At 48.1% G+C, this 22,692-nt stretch overlaps 1 protein-coding gene and 1 non-coding gene across 8 annotated transcripts in view; both read right to left on the minus strand.

The window, feature by feature from the left end:
• The window catches only part of Sgpl1 (sphingosine-1-phosphate lyase 1), a 46,285-nt gene extending 43,967 nt beyond the window's left edge, over positions 1-2,318 (minus strand). The window contains exons 1-2 of one of the 7 annotated variants that reach the window (XR_015644544.1): positions 2,261-2,310; positions 1,018-1,087 (exon numbers count right to left, since the gene is read on the minus strand). Coding sequence is in view for 4 of the 7 variants with exons in the window: in NM_001434568.1 (NP_001421497.1) it covers positions 1,018-1,044 (27 nt within the window). In the remaining 3 variants the exon portion in view is untranslated. Of the gene's footprint in view, positions 1-1,017; positions 1,212-2,169 lie in introns of all 7 variants that reach the window. The other 6 variants (XR_015644542.1, XR_015644543.1, NM_001434568.1 and 3 more) reach the window with 6 other exon arrangements.
• A 9,645-nt stretch (positions 2,319-11,963) lies between these two features.
• Positions 11,964-12,047, minus strand: Trnas-aga16 (transfer RNA serine (anticodon AGA) 16). The gene has a single exon. It is a non-coding gene; the product is annotated as a tRNA-Ser (tRNA).
• Between the last annotated feature and the right edge of the window lie 10,645 nt (positions 12,048-22,692).

Below are 22,692 nucleotides of genomic sequence, written 5' to 3' on the forward strand. Positions count from 1 at the left end.
CTTAACCACTGAGCCATCTCTCCAGTCCCCAGTTTCCAACATTTCTAAGCATAATTAATTCTCTTGTAATAAAAATTTGAAGTTGGGGTTGGGGATTTAGCTCAGTGGTAGAACGCTTGCCTAGGAAGCACAAGGCCCTGGGTTCGGTCCCCAGCTCCGAAAAAAAGAACCCAAAAAAAAAAAAAAAATTGAAGTTAAGGCTATTTATTACCTACTGAAAATTCATGAAATTTGGGACCCTGAGTTCTATTTTGGGTGTACTTTTCATTAGGCTCTGAAGACTAAACAAGTACTCCTGTCTTTCATCTGCTGTACAGAGTTCAAGGTCAGCTCCATCCTTCTAAGGTTCATAGACATCCTGTATACTTAGTGATATGCTGTCTCAAAGAACCCAGCATGACGGTGCATTTAGGTGGTGGTTAGGAGGAGGATTGCTAGTTCGAGGCCATCCTAGGCTACATTGAGAGCTTCTGCCTCAAAACCAAAACAAGCTTGTGACTACTCCTTTATCTAATGCCAGCACTCAGGAGGCAGAGGCAAGTAAATCTCTTAGAATTCCAGGCCAGCCTGATCTGCATAGTCAAGTTCCAGGCTAGCCTGGACTACACACAACGAGCCCCTATCTCCAAAAAACCAACCAAAAAACCAAAACAAACAAAAATCCTAGCGCTTGAAGGTAAAGGAAGGAAAAATTACTAAAAGTTCACGGCCAAGTGTACCTGCTGAGTTCGAGGCCACCCTGAGTTCTAAGGGCAGGCATTGTTTCAGAAACAAAACAAAAGCAATTGCTCTAGTGGTAGGAGCAGGAAGAGAGAAAAGTCATCAGCAATGGCTGTCAAAAGATTCTCAAGAAATTTATAAGTTCTATGTAATGTATTCATCCATTTATTCACCGAGATCCTTAAATCCAGTTTCAGAAAGGTGGCCAAGAATGCTCAGCTTTGAGCAAGGGCAAGCATCAGAGGGGAAATGGCCACATGACTCAGAACCTTCTGACTAAGACTTGGTCGGACTCACCAACTTGAGAAGGTCGGTACTCGGCATCTTCCTCTGCAGATGGCTCCTCAGGGCTCCTCTGCTACTGCGTCTGAAAAGGGGAAACTCAGCTGTTGACCCCTAAGACTCGCAGCAGGAGTTGCCACTCTGCGGGATCTGCTTCCTGGCTGGCCCCTTGGAAGGTTCGGGGCTTCCCTGCCGGGTTTGTGAGCACTCTGGCGGGACCAGAACCCAGAACAGGAAGAACTCAGCAGAGTCCACACGGGGGACACGCCCCTTCTCCGAGCCCACGGCCCCACCGCCTCTCCACAAGCCAGACCTTGGGCTACTCCAGCCCGACCTGCTTCCCCGCTCAGCCGCTGACTGCTTTCGGCGCCCCGAACCTCGGCCCCGAGCCTCTGAACCCTCGCGCCACTATTCAGCCCTGGCCCCAAACTCCCGCCTGTGTCACCTCCACGGCACAGCTGAGAACCCACAACCCTTAGCCCGGATCCCCATCAGCAGGGACCCACCCCCCTCAGCCCGTGGTCTGCTTCCCTCAACCCAGTTCCCCATCAGCCTGGATCCCTCTCAGCCCCGGCCCTGCTCCCCTCTGTCTGGGCCCTGCTTCTCTCAGCTCAGTTCCCCCCCAGCCAGGCTCTCTCTTAACCTGGGCCCTGCTCCCCTCAGCCCGGCTCTCCCACAGCCCAACTCCTCCTCAGCCCGCTCCCCCTCAGACCGGGCCCTGCTCCCCTCAGCCTTGCTTACCCTCAGACCGCTCCCCCTCAGTCCTGACCCTGCTCCTCTTGGCCCCGACCCAGGTTCCCCTCAACCCAGCTCCCCCTCAGCCCGGGCCCTGCTCCCCTCAGTCCAGCTCCTCCTAGCCTGGGCCCTGCTCCCCTCAGCCCGGCTCCCCTCAGCCCAGCTCCCCCTCAGCTGGGCTCCCCTCAGCCCGGGCCCTGCTCCCTTCAACCCAGCACCCCCTCAGCCTGGGACCCGCTCCCCTCAGTCCAGCTCTCCCCGAACCACAGACCCACTACCCTCAGCGCGAGCTCTCCACAACCTGGTTCCCTCTCGGCCCCCCAATCCTCAGCTCGACCTCCCTCCTCTCCCCTGAGCCCCGGCCCAGATCCCTTCAACTCCTTCTGGTTCCCCACTGCTCCAGCCCTGTCTGGCCCACCGCGGCGGCTCCACCTCCACAAGCCGTGGACCCGCGCCTTCTTCCTCGCAGGGGCTCAGCTGGCCGCCGCCCACCTCACGCGCCTCGGTTCTGCAAGCGACTCACTCGCCGGTCGCAGGACCCGGGTTCCCCCTTCCGCCGCCGCCGCAGAGATTGGAGATGCACCGCCCCCGGCCCCGCCCCTCCCGGAAATGGCCTTGGGGTACCGGCCCGCCTCCAGGGGCCTCTGGCGTGCGCGGCCTCGACGCTGTAGGGCGCGCGCACGCCCCATGCTGCGCTGGGCTCGCCCTGTAACCCTCTGCCCACAGACTGCTGAGTCTTGGCTGATGGGGAACCCGGCTGAGGGGTGTGGGTTCCCATCTGTGGCGTGGGGGAGACGCGGGCGGAATTTGTGGCAAGGACTGAGTAGTGGCGCCAGGGTTCAGAGGCTCGGCACCGAAGTTCGGAGCGCCGAGAGCAGTGTAGGCGTGCGCGCCGCCTGCTGGCGGGTTAGGGGCTGTGTCTAAGCCGGATAGGGCGTATAAGGGTCTCGCCTAGAGCCAGTTTTACAACCTATTCAAACTACTCTTTTTTATTTGTCTTTTGTTGTTGTTTTATGATGCAGGCTTTTATACTAAGTTGCCTAGACTGGCTTTGAGCTCTTTCTCTAGGGCAGGCAAGGCTCTGAGTTAGGTATTCTCCCACCTCAACCACAGCCTTCCAAAAAGCTAGGACGACATCTTTAACAATTCTGTTTTATTTTGAGCCAAGTTCTGACGTAAGCCATGCTGGCCTCAAACTGGTCGTGTATCTTAGGATAACTTTGAACTCACAATCTTCCTGCCTGCCACCTCCCAAATGTCGAGATTGTAGAGGTGTACCAGCCACTACGCTCAGCAGTTTGGGGGATGGTTAGTGTTTATTCATTTGAGATAGGGTCTCACTTGGTCCTGTGAGCTATAAACTGCCCTTGAATCCCACCATCCAAGAGGCCAAGGCAGGAATATTGCTGTAATTCTGAGGCCAACCAGGGCTTCAAAACCCTACCCCCTCAACCCTTGCATTCTGGACACAGTTGGTCACTTCCAGCCAGTGTGGATCTGCAGACAAAACTGAGTTAAGCAACCACCTGACCTGGGTCTTTAAAGGAAAAGCTTTGAGATTTTACTGAGTGCTTTAGGGTTTCTGTTGCTATGATGAAACACCATGACCAAAGAAACTTGGGGGAGGAAAGGGTTTTATTTGGCTTACACTTCCAGAGCACTGTTCATCATCAAAGGAAGTCAGGACAGAAACTCAAACGGTAAAAATCTGGAGGCAGGGGCTGGAAAGATGGCTCAGTGGTTAAGAGCACGGACTGCTCTTCCAGAGGTCCTGAGTTCAAATCCCAGCAACCACATGGTGGCTCACAACCATCTGTAATGGGATCCAATGCCCTCTTCTGGTGTCTGAAGACAGCTACAGTGTACTTATATATAATAAATAAATAAATCTTAAGAAAAAGCATCAAAAAAAAAAAATCTGGAGGCAGGAGCTGATGCAGAGGCCATGAAGGAGTGCTGCTTACTGTCTTGCTTCCCATGGCTGACTCAGCCTGCTCTCTTATTGAACCCAGGACCACTGGCCCAGGCATAGCACCACTCACAACAGGCCGGACCCTCCCCCATCAATCCCTAATTAAGAAAATGCCCTACAGGCTTGCCTGTAGCCTGAATCTCATAGAGGCATTTTCTTAATTGGTATTCCCTCCTCCCAGATGACTTGAGCTTGTGTTAAATTCACTGAATGAGCAAGGGATTGGCCCTTGATCTCTTTTCTGTGTTAGAAACTTGATTTTCCCATCCATGTTATAGATGTCTGATGAAAAACAGCATGTCATCTTGGTTAATGGAAAATAATGCCACCCAGCCTTCATGCCCCTGAAGGAAATAAATAGAGGGCAAATGGAATAAATACTGGGCAGAAATGGTATTTTCAGAAGCAAAGCTGGGTAGTCATTACAATTCAAGTGGAAGGGCCCACCAGGGTCACAAAGGTTACCCGCCCTTCACACCAGGTTGGGGTGGGGGAACGACTCTCAAATGGGTATGACTACATGTGTGTGCTGGAGCAGGTATCACAGCCATGACAGCCACCTTCACCCCCTTGGGAATGGTGATACTCAAATGATACTCCTTATCTTTATCTGGTTTGTCCAGGATGGGACAGATATTTTGCCTCCTCTGTCTCCCCTGGCAGCACCCAGTCTCCCCCTCATAGCAGTTAAGACCCTGAAGAAATCTGGCTGGGGCCTTCCTTGCCCGTATACAACCAAAAGCCCCAGGCACCTCTCTCCGCCTTCCAGATTCCCTGAGATAGCCTCCTGATGGACATACATCCCTTCCATTGCCTGCAATTCAAGAGTTACATAAGACCCGCCCTGCATACTCACGGTCCCCTGTTTTAGGACTTCTTCAGATCAGAGGTACTGTCTCCAGGTCTCTCCTTAGCAGTCAGATACATGTAGAATTATTTAATACTTAAGAATATCCCTCCCCTCTTTGTGTGCGTAATGTGTGTGGCTGTGCATACCATGCACCTGTGCAGAGGCTTGCAGATGATATGTGGATAATCAGGACCCAGTGGTCACCTGTTTGATCCCTGCACCCCTACCCCAACACTGGGGAGCATGGCTATGCCTGGCTTTTTGCATGGGGCTGGGGATTCGAACTGAAGTCCTCTTACTTGGCACCTGCCAAGCAAACTCCCTAGCCCCTCACTGTTGAATCTAGAATTCATGCACCCAGGTGACTGGAGGGTCTGATCCTCCAGTCTGATTCCCCATCATGCTTCTGATCCTTCCCAAAAATAGGAAATAGGCCAACCATTTTGACTGATCTTTTCTTTGGCAAGAACTATACTATGGTAAGCATCCCTGTGTGCATGCTCATTTTGTGTTCTGGCTTGCCTAGGTCCCTTGACTCTTAATCCCTCCTTTGCAACTGACAAATAAGGACACAGAGACCAGAAAGAGATGGCATCTTCCAAAGAAGTGGAGTTTAGCTGGAAGGGCAAGGCTTCAGACTTCAAAGAAACCTGGGGAGACTTTTTTATAATGACAAAGAGTGAGAGGGGCCTTTAGCTGTTTGTCTGATGGATTCTAGAGAGCACACACGACAAAACTGTGCCTGGAAAGAGCTACAACTCCCAGCACTTCTCAGCAGAGTGGAGACTACAAAACAGGTCTAGGCTTGCAGACTTGAATGCAGTTCCTGTCAGTCTCTGATGCGGCCTAGTGCATATCTCTCTCTCTCTCTCTCTCTCTCTCTCTCTCTCTCTCTCTCTCTCTCTCTGTGTGTGTGTGTGTGTGTGTGTGTGTGTGTGTGTGTGTGTGTGTGTGTGTGTGTGTGATAAAGAAAGGGTGGAGTGAGGATAGGGAGCAAAGAGTTCTTCGATCTATACAATAACACCAGGAGAACTTAGCTGACTGGTGAGAGAGTGGTAGGGCTGCCTAAAACCACCTTGAGCAAATCGTCATTCCCCAAAAACATCTTTGACATCACCCCAAAAACATCTTTTAAATAAAAGTCAGGGGGGTTTAAGCCCCAATCTAGGCCCAAATCAGTACCTACACTGTAACAAGCTCCCCTGATGTTGATCTTTACATAACAAGATCTGAGAAAACACACACACACACACACACACACACACACACACACACACACACACATCGTTTGCAGAGAATGCTAGTGTTACTATAATGTATTTGTTTGTAGTTGTTTATGGAGTTTAATGAAGAACACTCATGGGTCATTTGTGTTGAAGGGTGAACTTATGTCCCCAAGCTGTCCCTTTGTGCCTCCTAAGATAATAAGAGGTTGAGAGGGACTAAATGTGGCTGAGAACCACTGAATAGCTGGACGTCTCCCTGATGCCGAGTTTGAGAGAAGAAAAGAAGCCTCTCTGGGACACACACACACACACCATCGTGTGGTGTGTTCAGTTTACACTGGGAAGATTTCACTACAGTGTCTGCACTTTCCAACTGGGGAAAAGTATTCACACCAGCACATCTGGTTCTACTTAAAGTGACAGCCACCTATGGCCTAATAAGTGATATCTACTCTATATACAGGCACATTCCCCCCCACCTCACCCTCTTTTTTTCTTGAAAGGGTATAGTGACAATTTTGGTTTCTTAAAAAACCCAGTTATGTTATGTAAATATGTTTTTGTTTTAATCCCAGGTGTGGGATGAGAGGCTGCTTCACAGCAGATGATTATGATTTGCCTTGTGCTCTAGGAGGGGGCGTGACCTTTGCCAGCAGCAGATAATATAATTCTGAGGACACTGGAGAGTGTATAAATGGGAGAGCCCCGAGAAGGTCTATGGTGGCTGCTGCTGCTGCTTCCTGATCTTGCAGTTTCTCAAATGTTGTGAGCAAAGAAATGAGAAGAAGAAATTGAATATCCTGACAGAGGCAAAGAAGGAACCCAATGTCCCTAATTAGCAGGAAGTAGTCTAAAGAGATCTACATCCCTTTTCCCACTAACCTTCTTTCTCTCCAACCTAATGTTGAGGGTTTGGAAAGAGATCAGCATGGAATAAAGGTAGGAAGGGTGGTGGCTATAAGAATCCAATAAAGGAGCACAAAAGATTCACCAACAATGAGGTCTCAGGTCTCGCTACGCTACGTAGTCCTGACTGGTCTGGAACCTGCTGTGTAGTAACCAGTCTGACCTTGAATTGACCTCCCAAATGCTAGGCTAAAGGCAAACATATCTCTCTCTCTCTCTCTCTCTCTCTCTCTGTCTCTCTCTCTCTCTCTCCCCACCCCCGTGCATGCGTGCGTGCATGTGTGTACAAAGGGAGATCTGAGATTTGTGACTTCTGAGACCCTGCTAGAAAGGAATCTGGAAAGGTACAGATAAGCTGACAGTAGGCAGAGGAACAGGACAGAAACCGCAGAATTATAACATGGGATTCCAAAAAGGAGCTCCACAAATATGAGGCTTGAAGAACTTGGGAAAGTAACTTGCATAATCCAGCAAAAAGTCCATAAGCAGTTAGTACATGCCTTTAACACCAGCACTAGGGAGGCAGAGGTAAACAGAGCTCTGAGTTCAAGGCCAGGCTAGTCTACACATAGTGAGTTCCAGGACAGCCTGGAATACAGAAATACAGAGAAGTCATCGCAAAAAAAAAAAGGAGAGAGGGGTTATAAGGCCAGTGAATCCAGACAGGGGCTAGAAGTGAACATTCAGTTCCAGGAGCAGACTGGGTTCCACCTTACTGGCCACTGACTAGGAGATTATCCAAAGGCATGGCAGATGGACACAGTGGAGAAAGGCATGTGTGTGTGTGTGTGTGTGTGTGTGTGTGTGTGTGTGTGTGTGTAAAAGGGATGTGCCCCAGAACAAAGCAAGTACCTGGTCATCGCCACATGACCAGCAGAGAGGAGCAGTGAGTTGCTGCGTGTGTGCACGCACACACACACACACACACACACACACACACACACACACACACTCACACACCATGGCTTGAGTGACCCCTTGTTCTACCTAGGTATTCAAACCCAAAGACACTTGTGACCAAGCCTTCATGAAACTAATTTTCCAAGGAAGCCCCACCCTTCCCAAAGAAACCTACTGTGGACCAACAAGAAAACACTAACTTTATCAAAAAGTAAAACAAATAGAAACTTCCTTTGGCAGAAGGAAACCATTTAGGAGCCACAACAAAACAACTTTGAAGACAGGTGGCCTGTCCTCAGACGCCCGCACACCAGGAGGTTTGAAACTAGCCCCTCCCCCACGCCACCACATACAGAAGTGTTTGTTTTTCTTTTTTTAACTTTCCAATAATTAAACTTGAACAACAATAAAAGACACTCAGGTTAAACTGCACGTCTCGGCCTGCCACAGAGCTTAAATAGCTTGGTTCTTACCCTGGATGTCTGTCTTCTTACCCAGCATCCTCCTTTGATAACACACAAGCTCTTCTCCTCACTGCCAGCCAGGTCCATGCAAGGGGTGGATGTGGTGTCTGTTGCCAATGTGTTCTCTAGTCTTTGAGGTGAAAGGGACTGCACCACCATCCTTTAAACTCTGTCCAAGGTCTCTGCATGCTACAAAGTTATGTAAGTGAGATTTGGTGAGACGGCTCAGAAAGTAAAGATCCTTGCTATCCTGAGTTCAATCCCTGGAATCCACATGGTGGAAAGAGAGAATTGACGTCACAAGAACACTAACGTTACACTTCGATAAGAAGGGAGAAGGGCTGCGTTTGTTGAATGCATACCGTGGACCTTGTTCAACTCACTGGTTATCTGGTTTTGTTGTTTTTTTGAGACACAGTCTTCTATATCTCAAGCTGGCTTCAAACTCAGCTGCAGTCAACCTTGAACTGATCTCTTCCTATTTCCACCTCCCAAGTGCTGGGATTATGGGTGCGTGACCCCATGCTCAGTTTACGAAGTGCTGAGGACTGACCCCAAGGCTTTCACACCTGTTTAACAAGCATTCTACCAACTAAGCTATACTCACAAGCTATTTTATTTGTGTGTGTGTGTGTGTGTGTGTGTGCGCGCGCGCGCGCGTGCGTGCGTGCGTGCGCGCACTCATGTGTGTCTTTGTCTTTAGATAGGATGTTGTCCAGACTGAAATTCTATAGTTAAATTCTATGTGTAACTGAGGAGGCTTTAAACTCCTAATCCTCCTGCCTCCCCCTCCAGGGGGGCCACATCGTGTACTATCATGTCTGACTCTGTTGCTCCTTTGGAAAACATTGAGTTTTTCCTCTTGTTTCTGTCTTATCAGAGTTCTCCTCTCAGCCATGCAGGGTTTGTCAGATATGTCGGATGGGGTAAGGGGCAGGCAAGTTGTTCTATCTAACTCTCTGAGCTGGGCTTCCAGGATTCTCAAATCAAAGTTTATAATGCCACGCTTGGGCCTATTGCTACAGCTGTGCCCAGCGCCCACACCCGCCCCGTCTCTCCTACAGCTGTGCCCAGTGCCCACACAGGGCCGGTCTCTCCAGTTGTTATTTACAAACATTATTCCACCTGCTTCCACCATAGCCAGATCCCTGTCAGAGTTCTGAGATGAGCTAAGTGCAGTTGAGGACCTTATCTTAGCAAGTTGCTCAGTCCCTCCCATCAGCCTCTCTCTAAGCCCTTACAGAGCTCCCGTGGGTTGCCAGGCCTTTAGGTATTGCTATTTGGAGATCAGTAAATCCTCAAACCTCTCAAATCCAATACTCGTAACATTATAACTCCTTTTTACTATTCCAAAGTCAAATTCTTTTTAAACAATGTTTGATGCGTATTGATATAATTTTGCAGGGGAAGCTGCATGCTACGATGTTCATGTGTGTGCTACGGTGTTCATGTGCGTGCAGAGTATGTGCATGTGGAGGTGCAGACAACTACCAGGAAGACATTCTCCCCTTTTCCTGTGTGAATCCCAGGTATGGCGCTCAGGTATCAGACACCCTTCACTGCTGAGTCATCTTACCAGGCACCCAAAATCACATAGTAATTCAGAAAAACAGCCTCTCTCTCTCTCTCTCTCTCTCTCTCTCTCTCTCTCTCTCTCTCACTCGCTCTTTCTCTCTCTGTCCCTCTCCTCTCTCTGTCTCTTCCTCTCTGTCCCTCTCCTCTCTCTGTCTCTCTCTCTGTGTCTCTCTCTCTGTGTCTCTCTGTCTCTTTCTGTCTCTGTCCCCCTCTCCTCCCTCTCTCTGTCTCTCTCTCTGTCTCTCTCTGTGTCTCTCTCTCTGTCTCTCTCTGTCTCTCTCTCTCTCTTTCTCTCTCTCTCTCACCTTCTGCAGGTTTGATGATTTACCTATTAAGTTGATGGAAGGTAGGTGATTAGGAGAGAAACCATAGGATCATGAGATTCCAAGCAGGAGCCCCACAAATATAATCCTTGAAGAAATCTGGATGATTGACATTTACCTAACATCCTGAGAGGTTACCCAAGGATGGTGAGGCAAGGCTCGGTGTGGCAGAAGAGAGGGAACACACAGTCAATGAAGGTTGTCTGGCTAAGCACATAAAAGATCGCTCAGGCAATGTAAGTTGCCTGGGGGTATCCATTAGAACAGGTGACTGAGCCTGACAATGTCTGGAGTCTCCTTCTGCCCCAGGTGATGGTATTGCTGGGGAGGGAGAAGCATGTGACAGTTGAGTCTTTCTTTGGATCTCCAGGGAGATTAGGAGCCTTCAGAAGATAGAGCCCCTCCTTAGGCTTTGGGGAGATGGAGGGCAGGAGCACCTTGTTCTTCAGTTCAAAGTGCTCAGCTTGTCAAAGCCATAAAGACTCTAGGAGAGTTGTCACAGAACCAATAACATGCTATTATCACCAAGAGGCGAGCCACACAGACAGGCCAGACAGAGACAATGGCGTCTTGGTGACTCAATTGCTATGTGAGTAGTCTTGTCACCAGGCATGTAATTTCTCAAAACTACAAAATGGACAATTTCTTCAGCTGGAGGGATGGCTCAGTGGCTAGGAATACTTGCTGCTCTTGCAGAGAAAACGAGTTGGCGTCCAAGCATCCATGACAGGCAATTCACAACTGTTAACTCCTACCCCAAAAGATCAGATGCCCTCTTCTGGTTTCCACAGACACCAACATGCATGTTTGTATACACAAACACACACTCTCTGCATGCACACACGAATGCATACACACACACACACAAAGTAAAGCTTTAAAAATTAAGAGTTGGGGGCTGGAGAGATGGCTCAGCCGTTAAGAGCACTGACTGCTCTTCCAGAGGTCCTGAGTTCAATTCCCAGAAACCACAGGGTGGCTCACAACCATCTGTAATGGGATCTGATACCCTCTTCTGGTGTGTCTGAAGACAGCGACAGTGTACTCATATAAATAAAATAAATCTTTCAAAAAAAATTAAGAGTTGACAAAATTTCAAACACAGCATATGCAACACTGTAACACAGCTGGCAACACTGTAATTGTGTTTCTTCCTGGAAGAGTAAATAATGAAACCAGCCCTTCCCCACCCACACTCTGAAAAAACAAAACAAAACAAAGACTGCCACTCTGAACGTGATAATCCCAGCACTTAGGAAGTTGAGGCAGGAGGATCACAAGTTTGAGGCCAGTCTTGGCTGCAAAGTAAGTTCCAAGCTAGCCTGGAACTCCTTTATAACAAACAAACTCCTTTAAAACAAACAAACAAAACGAAACAAAACAATAGCAGCCACAAAAACAAAAGCAACAAAAAGAAACAAAACCTTGATTTTTGTAGGTGAAGTGAAGCTAAAATTTTGGGTCTTTTGGCCAAAATGAAAGATGCGCAAGTCTTCATTGTGAGGTGCTGTATTCTGTCACTGAATTCCAAGGGAACTATTTCTGTAATTGTAATCACGCATTTTCTCATTTCCAGGATGCTCTAGAGGGAGCCTAGAGTTCATGTATATCTGTGCACCATGTATGTATGTGCAGGGTCCACAGAAGTCAGAAGAAAGTATCGGATCCCCTGGAACAGGAGTTATAGATGATCGTGAGTCACGTGGGTGCTGGGAACTGAACCCAGGTCCTCTGGAAGATCAGCCCATGGCGGGTTTTTTGTTTGTTTGTTTGTTTGTTTGTTTTGTTTTTTAACAGTCCAGACAAGTCTTCAGAATTGCATTTTTTTCCAGGGTGCAGGCAGGGGACGGGTTCTTACACAATCCAAGCTGGCCCCAAACGCACTATGTAGCCAGAATCGGCCTGCCTCCTACTCTAAAGTGCTAGGATAACAGGCAGGGAGTACCATGCCCAGCCTCCAAAGAGCTTTGCTTTTCTTCTTCTTTTCTTTTTTTTTTTTTTGGTTCTTTTTTTCGGAGCTGGGGATCGAACCCAGGGCCTTGCGCTTTCTAGGCAAGCGCTCTACCACTGAGCTAAATCCCCAACCCCTCCAAAGAGCTTTTCAAAGTCCACCTGTTGAGATTCTCCTACAGATGGAGTGAATGAAGAATGGAGTCCTGGCCATGTGCAGCTTGTTCACATCTGGATCAAAGCAAGCAAAGTTTGCTTTATCCCTTCCTATGCCTTGGTCCTGCAGCCAGCAGAGTCTAAACCCAGAATTCTGATATTTTAGCCCCAGAGCCCAGCAATGTTGTCGTTTCTTGTGTTGGCTTTATGGATACGTGCTATATGATTTTGATGCACCATTTACCCTCTCTGGGTTTCAATTCCCTCATCTCAAAACTGAGTGTATTGGTACAAGCCTGTAATCCTAGCTTTTAGAAAGCTGAGACAGGGGGATCTCTAACTGAAGGCTCGAGTTACACAGTGAAACCCTGTCTCACTCCTTCTACCAAGACCACCACCGCCAGTCAATCAACCATCAATCGATTACATAATGATTAGGTAGAAAGGTGAAGACTCTCTATGTCTGTAGTCTAGATTTATCTATGGCTACTTGGGTTTCCCTTCCCAGAGGTCTCTGTTTGACAACTCCACGTCCTAGGAAGGGTTATCTAAAAGAAGCACCAGCCCTAATTCTGCTGGGAGCATGAACCATATGGGCAGATGTCCTGAGAGATCAGGCTGGCTCCCTGCCTTCCTCACACAGACACAGCCTAGCGAAGAAACCAGGGTAAACTAAGTCCTGGGTTAACACAGACCAATAAAAATCATTGCAAGCCTGATGTGGTGGTTTGAATATGCTTGACCCACAGGGAGTGGTACTGATAGGAGGTGTGGCCTTGCTGGAGGAAGTGTGTCACTGTAGGGGTGGACTTGGAGACCCTCCTCCTAGCCGCATGGGAGACAATCTTCTCTTGTTTGCCTTCAGAACAAGATGTAGAACTCTCAGTTCTTCCACTGCCATGCGTGCCTGGACTCTGCCATGCTCCTGCCTTGATGATACTGGACTGAACCTCTAAGCCTGTAAGCCAGCCCCAATGAAATGTTGTCCCTTATAAGAGTTGCTTGCTCACGGTGTCACTTCATCTATCTAAGATCCCTGGGCACATGAATTCTTCTGGTATGTTCCAGTAGAACCAGTTTCCAGGGTGACTCAGAGGGACTGGACTGGACTCACGGAAAGCAAGACCGCAGAGTTCTCCAGTTCAGAGGTCAGGAAAGCCAGCAGCCATCCCTCTTTACAAGATCATGTTTACAGACTGAAAGCAAAAGCCGAGCGTGGAAGGACCAGCGCAAGTTCAAGGCCGGCATGGTCTGTGTAGCAAAGTTCCAGGCTAGCCAGGGCTACATGGTGCCACCCAGTCTTTAGGAAGATGATCAGTCAGTAGAGTACTTGTCATACAAACATGAGGGTTCAACTCTCCAGTTCCCCACAACACATATGAAAACGCTGGACACCAGCCACAGGGACGGCTTGAGATTAAGAGTTTCAGCTAGAGGGTTGGGGATTTAGCTCAGTGGTAGAGCGCTTGCCTAGGAAGCACAAGGCCCTGGGTTCGGTCCCCAGCTCCGAAAAAAAAAAAAAAAAAAAAAAAAAGAGCTTCAGCTGCCATTGCAGAGGACCCAGGTTTGATCTCCGGTACCCACATGGCAGCTCACAACCATTCCTAACTCCAGTCTCAGGGGATCCAACCCCCTGTTCTGGCTTCCATATGTAGCAAGTGGCACACAGCACACACATGCAGCCAAAACATCCGTGCACATAAAATAACTTCTTCATAAATAAAAAACTTTAGCTCTCGGCCTTAGCGCCATCTTCCTTGAGACTCCTGCGCCATGAGAGCGAAGTGGCGGAAGAAGAGAATGCGCAGGCTGAAGCGCAAGAGAGGAAAGATTAGCAGAGGTCCAAGTAAACCATCTTGTGCACCCACGAAGCCTGCGGGAGCAGAAGTAAGGGATGCTGAAGCCCGGGACGCCGGAACAAGTAGTTGGACTGTATGCTGCTGTCGGTAATAAGTCTCAGTAGACCCGGAATGTCACCTCGCCGAGATCAGCTGGGAAAATGACTACCTTCCTCACAACCAAAACAGTCCCGCTGGCCCTCTGCCCTGGACCTTTGGCATTCTGGACTAGTTCTGTTCTCTCTTGTGGCCAAGTGTAACTCGTGTACAATAAACCCTCTTGCTGTCAGCTGAAGAAAAAATAAATATTCTTTTTTTTTCCTTTTCTTTTTTTTCGGAGCTGGGGACCGAACCCAGGGCCTTGCGCTTGCTAAGCAAACGCTCTACCACTGAGCTAAATCCCCAACCCCGAAAAAATAAAAATAAATAAATAAATAAATAAATAAACTAACTTTAAAAAAAATCTGGAAAATAGTAATGCGTGAGTAATCCTCTACTGGGTAGAGCAGAAACAGAAGGGTTCCTGGAGCTGGGCAGCCACCTAGTCTAGGACAATCAGTGAGCTCCAGGTTCAGTAACAGACTGTCTCATAGAGTGTTGTGAGAACAGTTGAAGAAGACGTTCAAGGTTGAACACTGGTCTGTATATACACACACACACACACACACACACACACACACACACACACACACCCCACAAAATTATATGTGAAGAATCTTCTCTAAAGTCCGTTCCTCTCCTTGCTGAGTGGCATCGATCTGAACAGAGATCCAGGACACAAGACAAATGAGGACTAGCCAAGCAGAGGAGAGGCTCTGGCTGAGCAAAGTATACTTGTTCCAGCACTGGTCCGGGAAGAAAGGTTGGTGTGGCCAAAGACCAAAGGAGGGCCTGGCATGCAGCCACAGATGTGTAGGGCCATATATGAGCAATGCACTTGCCTTCAGGAGCCCTAGATAGGTCAAATGACCGGCCATCTGGGAATGTAGGCCGCAGACTCAATTGTCCATTCATTCAACTACGAAAACTGCAAGGTGTCAACATCTTGGGTGTGGAGCATATGGTTGAGTAAGACAGATCTCTGCTCCTGCTCTGGTGGGAGGGGAGAGATAAATCATAAAAAATAATGTTTATTGATTCTGTATGATCTGTTAGAAGGTGCTGGGGCTGTTGGAAAGAAAGCAGAAAAGTATGGGAATAGAGGGTAGGGCTTAGTGCTAGAGGTCATGGACACTGCAACTTTAAATAGACCAGGGGAGTCAAGCATGATGGTGCACACTTTTAATCCCAGCACTTGGGAGGCAGAGGCAGGTAGATCTCTGTGAGCTCAGGGCCAGCCTGCTCTACGAAGTGAGTCCAGGACAGCCAGGGCTACACAGGAAAACCCTGTCTCGAAAAACCAAAAGGGAGGGAGGGAGGGAGGGAGGGGGGGAGAGAGAGAGAGAGAGAGAGAGAGAGAGAGAGAGAGAGAGAGAGAGAGGGAGGAGGAGGAAGAGGAGGAGGAGGATTAGTATGTAGATTTTCCAAGGCAAAATAGAAACTCTCCATACATTTTCTCAATTTTATTTACTAACCTATATTACTTATTAGTTGACTATTCTAAGACAGAATCTTGTTATTTTATTTTATTTTAGACAATGCTGGCAATCCCATCCAAAGACTCACACCTGACAGGTAAGTGCTGCGCCAGTCAGAGCCTTACACTGCATAGCAAGCACTTTATCAACCGAGCTTTCTCCCCATCCCTAATGGGCTCTGCCTTTAACTTACTGCAGCACAATAGGGGCCTCTCCCTTAACCAACACATTTCTGGTTTTATGGTTTCCCGTAAGTCCGAATCAGTATGCCGGTAACCAACAAGGTGGTGTCTGGTGCTGATGCTGAGACCGTCTCTGTTGGGGATGAGTTATGCCCTTGACAATCCCTGTGTTGAACTCCTAACCCTCAGGTTCCCAGATTGTAACTATTAGAAAATGAAAATTATTGTAGACATCGTGTAGTCGCTGGACAGGCTAGGTGCCTTGCCCCAATGACTGATATCCATCCTTAGGAAGGGTTAACTGATGGTCAGCTAGAGGCTTAGCAGGCAGAGACGCGTGTTACTCAGACAGACTGAGTTGGATACCTCAGAGCCCATGTAGAGGCAGAAGAAGAGAACTGACTCTGTGAAGTTGTCTTCTGACTCCATGTACCCCATCCCCTAACACACACAGACACACACATATACCCCATGTATGTGCACACACAATAATCCTTTATTTAAGTTAAATTTTAAAAAGGAGAAATTTGAACAGACGTGAAATGGAGCTGATGGGTTTTATAAGGCAAAAGTGCTAGGTCACCGGCAAATCGCCAGGAGCTAAGAGATAGGAAACACCTTTCTCCTCCGCCTTCAGAAGCACCTACACCTTCCCGGCACCTTGACCTTTACCCTCAAGAGCTGCGAGACAATAAGTTTCTGTTTATTCACTGCTATTTTATCTCAGCATCATACTTAGCAAACAGAGACCTAGATTTTCAAGCTGCACAGCTGATCCTGTCCTGCCCCACACCTTCGCGTGTTATAAAAGTCCAGTGCTCACACGTTATAAATGTCTGCAATGCAAGGGTGTAGGGTGTGGGGATCTTTAAGAAGCAGTTAGGCCATTGGAGCTGTGCCCATGTGCGTAAATACCTAAGGTTGACATCATCATCAACTTTAGCCTTCTCTTGCTCTCTGCCTCTCTCTGCCCTTTCTGTTGCCCCTCCATCTTGGACTTCCAGCCTCGAGCATCCAAGAGCCGATACATTTCTGAGTGTTATAAATCCCCCAGCGTCAAGAAGAACCCCAAGCCTGGATAAGTTTGCAAAAGAGATAGGATAAATGCCAGGGCCATTCTCGGTACAAAACAGCTTCTTGTTCCCTCTGAATATCAGTGGGGAGACTGGGTTGGGAAGTGTCCAGAGCACCATGGTAGCCACTGCCTACCTGCGTCCTGAGGGACAAGTAGCTTGAAGCTGGCTTTTGTAGACCAGCTCGAAGGGACTGCTGTTCTCCTCAACTACCTGTTCTAAACAGGAAGCAGTGTCGCAAGGGGGCTACTTGGACCTGCTGAGAGGCAACTACTTGCTCAAACACAGGGCAAGGGTCCATTCTTACTGTCTACCGCCCATTTGAGCATTTCAAAGGTTCCCATCACAGTCCACAGGCTGCCTATTCAGACCTCTCCCATTCCTCACTATGTACCATTGAAGAGTCAGCTTAAACTGGTTTCTTTTGTGAAGCCATACAAGTCACACACACACACACACACACACACACACACACACACACACACACACACACACACACAAATCAAGCAAACTGTTTACAGCAACAAGGCCTGACTCAGGACTCCAGGGAAGCCTTACTGAGTTTCTGTTTGAGAACAGAAAGCCCTACGGGGATTGCCCAACGTCTCTGCAACATCACAGCCATGAAAACAAACTAAAGCCAAGGGCTGTTGGCAGAGTATCAGTCACAGGACATGCATCAGTGAGGGTCAACAGAGGTAGCCTGGGCCTTCCCCCAAGCCATCGGAAAGCTCTTGGCTGGGAAGATAACGTTCATGGTAATCAGAAACAATCATCTTCCACATCAGAGTATGGTACCAATCTGTCAACGAAGCCCACCATATCTGAAGGAGACATCAAAGAGAAAGGAACCATGATTTCCCTTCTCCCCCTATGTCCTCCTCACCTTTAGACTGTGCTCCTGCATGTGCGTCTATGCACCACCATGTGCAGAGCCTGTGAAGGCCGGGAGAGGGCATCAGGTCTCCTAGAACTAGAGGGATAGACTGGGTCCACTTGGAAAGTAGCCGGCACTCTCAATCACTGAACCATTTCTCCAACCCATCGATCCCCTCACCTTTCTTTTGAGCCCATTTTGTGACGGAGCTCATAAATGATTCTGGGCCCAGCCTGTAGAGCTAGGCATGGGAACTGAAAGACCACCAGGGTGGGGAAGACCCCCACCCAGATCTCGAGACAACGCAACCCCCCAAGAACTCACGAGAAACCAGTCTTGATGTAATGAACAAGAGGTGTATTTAAGGAACCAGAGCTCTGGGGACGACACATGTCTCACACAGGAGACAGGAGTCAACCCCGAGCCCAATTAGGGGAAGGTATTTATAGGGGAAAATTACATAGGCAGTTGGCAACAGTCACACAAAGCAACTTCATTGGTTGGTTTACATTGGCACTAACTTGGGCTCAGTTCAACTCTAAGCCACCCTGCTTCTGGGGCAAGCTGACCCTAGTTCTTGCTTTTCTCAGGACTGTTGAGTCAGGCCTTATTGAGGCCAGATGGTTTGTGGTGGCTATAGCCAGGCTACATCCCCAAAACATGCTATATTATTCTTTGCTGTGAGGTGTACTTGTCCTCACAGCAGGGTCAGTGGGGGATAGTTTAAAATCTTTATTCTTTCAGAACCAATTCCAAATATCTGGCAAAAAAAAAAGTGTTAGACACTGCATGACTAGAACCAGATAACCTGGAAGTCTCCAGAAAACAATATTTCATGCAGTATTCAGAACTTGCCAGTCAACAGAACTGCACCACAAGGGAAGAACTACACCACTGGCAAGCTAGGGCCAGTGGTGGAGTTACTTAAGGCATAGCACAAAAGGGACAAGGATCCAGGGGTGCAGTAGATAAGTGGATTAGATAAATATCTGAAACCGATTGATTGATTGATTGGTTCGCCCATTCATTGCTGATACAGGTGCTGTAGCGGGCGCTTGACAGGTGAACACAGAACAAACCAGCCCACAGAGCTACCACACAGACCAAGGCCCCCTCACTTAGTGACGAACCAGAAAGGGAGCCTTTCTCTTCTTGAAACTTGTACGCTTGCAGGAGAGACACGTATAATGATGAGGACCACTGGGCATGAAGAAAAATGCAAGCAGAGAACTAGGATGAAGGCCAGAGGAAAAGATGCTTGAGTTGCTCACTGCTGCCTGACCTTGGACTTTCCAAACAACTCAGCTGCTTTCTGTGCCTGCATTTCCAGTTCATTGACCCTTCTCCGTGTTGGCTTAGACTAGCCTACACATGTCAGCCCCAGAGCTGAGAGTCCTGCTCAAATGACAGGTGAACAGGCTTGGCTCCCCGGAGGAGTCAGGTGGGTTCTGCAGTCACATCCTCCTCTCTCTTCCCAAGTCCACCAAAAGGCTCTCACAGACCTCAGGATAACGGGGCGCCAGCAATGCCAGGCCAGGTGCCAAGAGTCTGGCACAGACCCAAACCTCAGAGGAGCCAGTCCTCACCACAGCAACTTGGTGACACTGCCCAGAATCCAGACAAAGCAGAGAATGTAGGACCTGTGAGAAAAGGCCACGTGGGCACAGGAGTTCTTTCCACACACTCCTAGAGAATAATGTCAAAGCAGAGCATTCTCAAAATTATCTGCTTCGTTTTTTTTATGAACCGTGGACTAGGCCTTGTGCTGGCTGACCATTTCAGCCTTATCTTACATAACCATCATGGGATATGTGGAATCCTCACTGGAAACAGAGGCCGAGAAGCTACCCATGTGTATCCATAGTCACATAGGTTCATAACGGTGACCCTCGTGTCTCTGGAGCTGGGGTTTCTCATTGGTTCTGTGGCCTGTCTTGCAGAGTTAGATGAGAGCCCAGTAAAGAACAGTTTAAGTAAACTGGCCTCTCCAAGGTCCGAACACAGTCTACAGTGTATCCAGAGAAAAATCTTTTAAAAATGAGTTTAGAGCAGGAACAGAGCTAGTAAATATACAAAGAGGAAAAAGGAGCTTCTTCCTATCACACACAGAGAGGTTGTTGCTTTGGTAGTTAAATCTCTAAACCTGTGCTAGAAAGATATGGCAAGGGGTTGGGGATTTAGCTCAGTGGTAGAGCGCTTGCCTAGCAAGCACAAGGCCCTGGGTTCGGTCCCCAGCTCCGGAAAAAAAAAAAAAAAAAAAAAGATATGGCAAAGGTCATGAAATGGCAGCACTCAGCTGTAGGAAAATATATCTAGTTTTACTCATTGAACAGGGAAAAGCAAAACTATTGTGAGGTAACATTTGTTTCCAATAAGTTAGAAGGATTTATGGGAAGAAGCTACAGTGGTCCTAAAGAGATGAAGCGTTTGAAAAATCAACTCTCAATAACTTCATTATTAATAACACTCTCTTCAACTATAAGAACCAGAACTGAGAATCTAAGAGCTCAGGACGATGTTAGGAATTAAGAGGGCCATCAGCTAGGTGTGCTACCAGACCTCTGTTTTACTCCCACTCAGGAATCTGATACAGGAGGATCATCAGTTTATGGTTTCCGGCAGTGGTGGCACACACCTTTAATCCTACCATTTGGGAGGCAGAGGCGGGCAGATCTCTGAGTTCGAGACCAGCCTGGTCTACAGGGTGAGTTCCAGGTGAATTCTACACAGAGCAACCCTGTCTCAAGACGACAACGACAACAACAACAACGTTTGTGGTCAATCTGGACTACACAGTGAGAAGCCTATTTCAAAAAACGAACAAATCAAGGAGGGGGGATAGTGAACAAAATAGAAAGAGGAAGATGAAGAGGAATAGGCAGATCCTTAGACGATAAAATCCCCAGGAAAGCAAGCAACAGTGAAAGCACAGGTTAGGAGCATGGCACGAAAGCAGAACAAAGGGGCCCATGTCCCTTCTGGAAAGCCCCAGCACTGGAAGCACAGTGCCTCGTGCTGTGCTGTGAGTCTGGTTCCATTTGCTCATGCTACCTCCTCCATTGCTGCCCAGATGTCCATCTCCATGGGCTGTCCACAGGCCCGCAGCCCGCCATGGCCAAGATGTAGGGGATGGCTATCAAGGGGCGCTCAGCTTGAAGAGAAACCAGGAAGGTTTTTTATGTTTTTTTTAATGATATTTGTTTGTTTGTTTGTTTGTTTGTTTGTTTGTTATGCATGTATGCCTCCAGCCCAGAAGAGGGCACCAGATCGGGTTAGAGATGCTTCTGAGCCACCACGTGGTTGCTGGGAATTGAACTCAGGACCTCTGGAAGAGCAGCCAGTGCTCTAAACCGCTGAGCCATCTCTCCAGCCCAACCAGAAGTTCTTTAAGGTGGCATCCTTCAAAAGCCAGGTGGTGTCCCCTGCAAACTCCTTTACCAAGCTCACTTGTAATAACAGGTGCCTGTGTGTGTAGGTAAGTCTCCCTCACAACCTTCTGAAGCTCCAGTTCCAGGGGATCTACTGTCCTCTTCTGACCTCTGTGGGCGCCAGGCTCTTATGTGGCAAACAGACACCCACGCTGGCAAAACACCCTGATACTTGAAAATAAATAAACAAACAAACCTTTAAAACAAACAAAAAACCTCAGAGCCGGCAGTCATGGAGTATTGTGTATCAAGATGGCTTTAAACTGGGTTTGGACTACAAGTGTATAATCCTAGCCTGAGGCAGAGGGTAGTTCTAGGCCAGTCTGTGCAAGCTAACAAGACCTTGTTTTAAAACGAGGTGGAGCAAGGGTTTCAACGGTAGGCTGGTGAGACAGCGCTTGACTAGCACCAAGGAAAGAAACGGAAGAAAAGAAAGAGCAAGGGGAGGAGGAGCGGGAGGGAGGGAAGAAGGGCGGAGGGAGGAAGGAAAGGGGGATAGATACATTGAAAGTGTCAGTAGTTAAGATACTGCAGCCTTAGTCAATTTCACAGACATTCAGAGTTCATAAGTACAGATGCTGGGTTGTGGTTGTTGCTTTTTAAATCTCATTTGTGTGTGTGTGTGTGTGTGTGTGTGTGTGTGTGTGTGTGTGTATGGTATATAAGTGTGAGAGAATGAGTGTATATGTGTGTGTATATGTGTCAGAAGGTATGTGTATGTATGAGAGTAATGTGTATGCGTGAGAATGAGTGTGTATGTGTATGTAAGAGAGTATGTGAGAGAGAGTCCATGCGCGTGCACTCGCTTGTGTTTCTGGGATAATCTGTAGGAGTCAGTTCTCTCCTTGACCCTGTAAGTAGCGGAAATTGAACTCAGGTCATCAGCTTTGGTGGCAAGCGACGCTCACCCAGGGAGCCATCTTGCCAGTTTTGTTTGTTCTTGAAAAGAGCCTCACTCTGTAGCCCAGGCTAACCTCGGTGCAATCCTACTGCAGCCCCTCTTAAACGCTACAGTTACAGGCATGAAGCACCACACCCAGCTCCAATGAGTATGTATCTGGAAAAGATCTCTTCACTCCTATCCTATGCCATGAGCAAAACCTTTCTCCAGTTGACCAAAGATTAAAACTTCAAAGATAAGCCAGGCAATGCTCAAGAAAATAATGGGCGAATATCTTCATAGCCTCAGGTAGGCAAACATTAAAAGTAAGATTGATTGAAATCAAATGTATCTTTTTCAGAAGATTATGTTAGAGCTGGCGTGGCGGTGTAGGCCTGTAATCAGAGACTCTTTAAGTTCAAGGCCAGCCTAAGCTATGAAGGGAGACCTTTTCTCTAGAAAGACTGGGGAGATAGTTCAGGGCCCCAGGTTCAATCCCCAGCAAGAGGTGGGGAGAGCAGAAAACCAATGCACTGGAGAGAGAGGACCAACCACAGATGGAAGGAATATTTGCAACATGCAGATCTCCTCCGTCTCCAGTTCCCTCAGCTCGAGGGTTAAATGAGGTAAAACATCTGGAAGAGATGTCACAGGGCTTGGCACGCAGGAAGCCCGTTGAAGTTTTTCATGGTGGGGAGCTTATTGTGAAATCATTATCAGGAGATGTGCAGCTTATAGGTAGAAGCAATGATAGCCCTTTAAATTGTTGGAAGGCACT

Source organism: Rattus norvegicus, chromosome 20 (genome assembly GCF_021556685.1).
Source record: "Rattus norvegicus strain SHRSP/BbbUtx chromosome 20, alternate assembly SHRSP_T2T, whole genome shotgun sequence".
NCBI classification, from domain to species: Eukaryota; Metazoa; Chordata; class Mammalia; order Rodentia; family Muridae; genus Rattus; species Rattus norvegicus.